Consider the following 6,032-nt stretch of genomic DNA (forward strand, 5'->3'; position numbering starts at 1 on the left):
CCGCCCTACTCTGCCTCTGATTGGCTGTAGCTGTGATATTTTTATAATTACCCAATCGTCTCACTCCTCGTGCCTACACTAAACAAATCTAACCAACAAAGGAAACGAGGATTAGCCAATCAGAGCTAGAGTAGGGCGGGTCTTCATTAATGTAAAAGGGAAAGAAAGTAAGGAAGGAAAGTGAACTCAAAAAGGAAGTGGAAAACAGCCTTTCAAAATAACAGCAAAAATCTCAAATTATTTTTCAAAACAGTTTTTGTAATTAATCATCCAAAGAGTAAAGAGAGCTTGAAAAGTTCACCGTACATCAGTTGGATTTTATTAACTTGATCAGTTATTTACAGAGCAGATCTAGGCGTTTACAACATCTGGTGCTAAGCCCAGAGAACCCACAGCCAGAGCCTTTTTTTGGATGGTTCACATGCACATAATTTAATTTTATTGCATTGTATGACAACTGCAAAAAATAATAGTAGTAGTAGTAGTGATTTATTTTGGACCTTATTAACTATTTTTCCAAAAAAGAATGCACATAGAAATAAATAAATAACAATAAGGCATTAAATCAAAATTAAAAAAAATAAAAATAATAATCATTGTTAACTACATTTTACTCAGTAACATGTCTTCAGAAGTTTCACTCTTAATCATTATTGTTGACCAATTTAAGTGACTTCAACTAGAAGACTTTAACCATAAAAGTCCCTTACCTGGTTGTTTGGGAAAATCAACTGCCAACATAACCTTAATTATCAAGAAAAGAAACCTTAATTATCCTAATTATCCATTAAGATTTTAAACAGCAGCAGTCAAATGCTGCAATAGTTGAATGATATAGTCACAGAGCCCTTTACAAATGGTTTACAACAGCATGTGCAATACTTTAATACGTATTATTGGTCGTATGTTGAACATGCAATATCCTACTACAATATACTGGTGCAATATTATTTTCCTGGATTTTGTATGTATGTATGTATGTATGTATGTATGTATGTATGTATGTATGTATGTATGTATGTATGTGTGTAATGTATGTATGTACTGTATGTATTATGTAATGTAATGTAATGTAATGTAATGTAATGTAGGAAGGAAAGAAAGAAATATAATTGCTTCTTTTTCAAATGTAGCTTACAATTTCAGCCTTTGAAGGATACAGCTGAGGATTTATGAAGCTTATAGTTGAAGCTCTCACAAATTAGTTTTTGACAACAGATGGCTGAAGTTTATTATACAGATGAAATATCATGCCAAGAAGAAGATAACTTACATTTATAAATATGACACCAATATCATTATAAGGAAGCTAGAGACAACTGTCTTAAAAACAAAGTAGATTTTCTCGTATTCTGTCAAATAAATAGATAAAGCAAATTATATGCATTTATTGAAGTTTTCTCTTCACTCTCGCGATAACTTAATCTTCATCTTAACCTAACCTCGCGAGAGTTCCTCACTGATTATTTTGAAGACTGTAACCGGAAGTGTCATCTTCTACAACACGGAACTTTATGGTTGAACTGAAAGACGTGGAGTTTAGACAGCCAAGTAGTTTACAGATAATAGCGTCAACAACCCGTAATGAAAGATGATATGGATTATCTGTGTGATATATGGATATATTCTTCTCTGACAGCGGAGTTACGGAAATGTTTGCTGCTCTGAAATGACGGTATGGCATGATTTTACCTCGGTGAAGACAGCCAAAGCTCGTTTATCGATCGTCTGAAGGGGCAACGTCAGATTAGCTACAAACGTGATTTGATCTGTCAGAAACAGACCAACCAAAAAGACTAAACAAACCCAAAAAACCCTGCAAACATGTCTCCAGTGCCCGTCCTGCCGCTGGTGATCAACTGCTTCATGTCTGTGCTGGGATGCATGGCCACAATCAAACTCATTCCTGCCTTCAAAGACCATTTCATCTCAGCTAGACTGTACGGAATGGACCTAAACAAAACATCTAAAAAGGAAGTGTAAGTCATTTTTGTAAATATCTTATGATTTATTGTCATTCACTGTTTAATATTATGTCAGATTTGTGCTACTGTCTACCCTGATTCTCTCTTTCTCTTCCCTAATTGTAGCCCTGAGTCCCAAGGTGTCATCAGTGGAACGGTCTTCCTCATCATCCTCTTCTGCTTTATCCCAGTGCCTTTCCTTAGCTGCTTTGTAGGAGATCAGTGCAAGGGCTTCCCACATGATGAGGTAGGTTGACTGATGTGTAGTAAACCTGTGTCTTTACTCATTACTGTCATCACTCTATCCCTGTGTTGTTTTTGGTCAGTTTGTACAGCTGATAGGTGCACTCTTGGCCATCTGTTGCATGATCTTCCTGGGATTTGCTGATGATGTGCTGAACCTGCGGTGGAGGCATAAGCTTCTGCTTCCCACCATGGCTTCCCTGCCGCTGCTCATGGTCTATTTTACCAACTTTGGCAACACAGTCATTGTGGTACCCAAGCCCGTCAGAGCACTGTTTGGACTACACTTGGATCTGGGTGAGTTTGCTGGTTGTTTAAAGAATACATTCATGTTTTTTGGGGTTTTTTTTACCGCAGAAGTCCTCCCAAGTCATGCCCTCCAGATCTTCCTGGAGGATGCCAAGATGCTCCTAGCCTAGATGGGATGTATAATCCCTCCAGCATGTGGTTTTGTCTGGGGTGTCTACTAATTTTCAACCGGGAGCCATTGAAAATTAGTATAGTTGAAATATATCTCCATAGAAGACAGACATGTAGTTGTCTTTGATTTTTTTTCCCCCAAGACAGCTGTAACTGCTCAGAGCTTTCCTGGGGAAATACTGTAATACTATACGTTCAGTCCTTACTCTTTTAACATTTGATTTGGGAACTGAGACATTCATGTTAAGTCTTTCTATCATTTTCTTTGACAGGTATTCTCTATTACGTCTACATGGGAATGCTTGCGGTATTCTGCACAAATGCCATCAACATCCTAGCCGGCATCAACGGCATCGAGTCGGGTCAAGCTCTGTTTATCTCCGGCTCCATCATTGTCTTCAACCTGCTGGAGCTCAGTGGTGTGTGGTTGTCTCTTTTCTCGTCAGCATTACAGATCGCTCTCTCTACACTGCAAGTCATGAGTGTATTTGATATTTATATATTAGTTTCTCTTCAAAATCCCTGAAAGAACTGAAAATACTTTGAAATAAGTGAGGACTAATCCAGCAACACTGGCAGAACTTGTCACTCTTTGAAGAAAGGATTTTAACACTGATATGATACTATAGGATTTTATAACATTTTTGGTTTGACATTTTGTTTGTTGTATTTTGTTGTTGTTGTTGTCTTATTTATCAGGAGATTACCGCGATGACCATGTTTTCTCCCTCTACTTCATGATACCCTTCTTCTTCACAACATTAGCACTTTTTTATCACAACTGGTAAGTTAAACCTGTTAACCTGAGTCAGCTCTATAAAAAATGTCCTCCACGTTTTAAAGTGTAGAGGACTATTTCATGTGTCAGTCCTTATATTTTGTCCAACCTATTTTGTCACAGGTATCCCTCATCTGTGTTTGTGGGAGACACTTTCTGCTACTTTGCAGGGATGACATTTGCTGTAGTCGGCATCCTGGGACACTTCAGCAAAACAATGCTGCTGTTCTTCATCCCCCAAGTGGTTAACTTTGTTTACTCCTTGCCTCAGCTTTTCCACATCATCCCGTGCCCCAGACACAGACTCCCCAGGTAACCTGCTCCTCATTTACTTCAAATTTGTCTCTGATATCCTTTCATTCATCCTGTATGCTATTACGTTGTTTCGTTGTTTGTATTTCTTCATTTCTTTTCTCTCTCCCTACATTACCAACACTGAAAGACTGAATCCAGACACAGGCAAACTGCAGATGAGCTACTCTAAATTCAAAAGAAAGGACCTTTCTAAATTAGGAGATCTCATTCTGACGGTAAAGCTCTTCTCTTGTGTGTTCTTCTTTGACTGTACTATTTATTTCAAAATTTAATTAGAGGATAAACCCCTTGAGATGGACCTTTTCATTTGTGAGGGGGATCTCAGGCACAAAACATAACAATTAGTCGACTGTCTGTGCTCTATTTCACTCACAGTGTCGGCGTACAGTGGCATTATTTGATGTAAAACATGTGTGTTGTGTATCTTGCACACTATTTGCCCAGTCCAGTTTTGACTTGCCATGATGATGCAAGGGGCAGCATACTGTAAACCCTCCTTTCATGAAAGCCAGCAGGTATCAGCTTGCCTGGTGGTGCAGATAATTTGTGTGTTAATGAAGTGTTAATTAGCCCGATAATTATATGAAAGTGCAATTATGTTTTTTGCCTCTTATAATTACCATTTGAATAGCTGAAAAGATCTGGCACCAGTGCTTGTAGTGAGCATTGGTCTATGTGGATAAACACGTACATGAAGCAGACAACTGGCATGCCTCCAGCTGTTATTTATTATTATATTATTATTGGTTAATTTAAAAAATGCCTTTGCTTCTCAACAGGTGGCAGAGTTATTGAAGCTGCTAGAGGTGCGAAGAGGCCAAGAGGGAGATGATGAATTTATTGAGTGCAACAACATGACCTTAATAAATCTTGTACTGAAATTACTTGGCCCCATCCATGAGAGAAATCTCACAGTCATCATGCTCATCATACAGGTACAACAAAGCATCTGCTGTACCCAAATGCCCTGGAAGAGTGTCATTGGGAAATATATGAATACACTGGGTGCTCATTTCTGTGTCTGTTGCAGGTGATGGGCAGCGCATTGGCTTTTGGGATCCGTTATCATCTGGTTCGCCTCTTCTACGACGTCTAGACAGCTCTCCGGGAAACCTGAGAGAATACTGACTGAGGAAATAATGTATTTTTGTGGAACTATTTTACAGGCTCATCATCCATATGCCTTTCAATAGATTCCATTACCTCGCTGTTACTTTTCTTCCTCAGACTCTGACCCAGTGCAAGGATTTGAAGTGATATTTCACGTTGGTAGAACATTTTCATATATCGTGTAAGCATAAGCGGCTACAGCAGTACCGTTCGCTATTCTCCTTCCACCGCTTGTCTCATGAATTACAAGCAGGATGAGGTAACAGGGTCTAAACTATAATCGATGTCCACCCCAAAAGTATATTTTTTTATACTGGGTTTTTGTAAGGAAAGTAGAGAAAGCGGGGATGACTTTTGATCTTCAGAGCTGCCAACATCAAAAGCTGACCGCTCTTAAATTGTTACTGTTGAAGAACTTCATAGAAGGGCTCACTCACACTTCATTTTGCATGACTGTCAATCCATGCAACATGTGAGGAAGTTTTTTTTTCCTGCTTATACATCTGAATAAACGCACACAGAATGGTCATCCTAAACAAAAACAGTGAAGAAACAAGCAAGTCCAAAGACTGTCACTGAGAATATGGGTGGGGACAGGTAAATAGATGGGATATTAGAGGAAATTGGGGTTGTAAATGTTCTTTGAAAGGTGAAAGGTATCCTGATTACAATAATTAGAATTTATTGTTTTTCCCTTTCTTGCTAGTACTGGAGACATATCTGTATTTTTATGAAGGATATGTATTTTTTCCCCAAGGGTTCATCAATGTGAAGTCGACAGCCACTGGACTGTTTAGGAATGTAACTACAAATGAGAAACTGTTCTCTGTTGAGATGGGAGGCTCAGATTGAGAAATAAAGGCTGAGATAATTAAAATGTAAGATTGTACCGTTGACTAATTGCAGTGGTTAGCAAATTATAGTCATTTACAATCAATCAAAAGTATTTTCAGCTAAATGTGCTTGCAAGTAAGAGCATTTATTTTCCCTAAAACGTAAGGAGTGTTATTATATAATGCTAGTGTTGTTGTAGAATATGTCACTCTAAAATAACAAGGAATTGCAGTGCAAAAGATTCTTGGTCACACTTTTTTAGCAACTAAATTGAATGGGGATCCTTATCAATAATGTTTGTCTATGTGGGAACTTACAAATATTGCCATATTTTAGTTTTTTAAATATTTAAATATCAATATGGAACT

The 6,032-nt window shown here is 38.0% G+C and overlaps 1 protein-coding gene across 1 annotated transcript; it reads left to right on the forward strand.

The window, feature by feature from the left end:
* Nucleotides 1-1,511: 1,511 nt before the first annotated feature.
* On the forward strand, nucleotides 1,512-5,707 carry dpagt1 (dolichyl-phosphate (UDP-N-acetylglucosamine) N-acetylglucosaminephosphotransferase 1 (GlcNAc-1-P transferase)). Its single transcript, XM_062433769.1, has 9 exons — nucleotides 1,512-1,979; nucleotides 2,091-2,211; nucleotides 2,291-2,504; nucleotides 2,900-3,046; nucleotides 3,327-3,411; nucleotides 3,529-3,717; nucleotides 3,848-3,935; nucleotides 4,500-4,655; nucleotides 4,751-5,707. Exons 1-9 carry the CDS (start codon nucleotides 1,825-1,827, stop codon nucleotides 4,814-4,816), a joined length of 1,221 nt encoding a protein of 406 aa, XP_062289753.1. The 5' UTR covers nucleotides 1,512-1,824; the 3' UTR covers nucleotides 4,817-5,707.
* The last annotated feature ends 325 nt before the right edge of the window (nucleotides 5,708-6,032 follow it).

The sequence above is a fragment of the Scomber scombrus genome, chromosome 14, assembly GCF_963691925.1.
Source record: "Scomber scombrus chromosome 14, fScoSco1.1, whole genome shotgun sequence".
Classification (NCBI taxonomy): domain Eukaryota; kingdom Metazoa; phylum Chordata; class Actinopteri; order Scombriformes; family Scombridae; genus Scomber; species Scomber scombrus.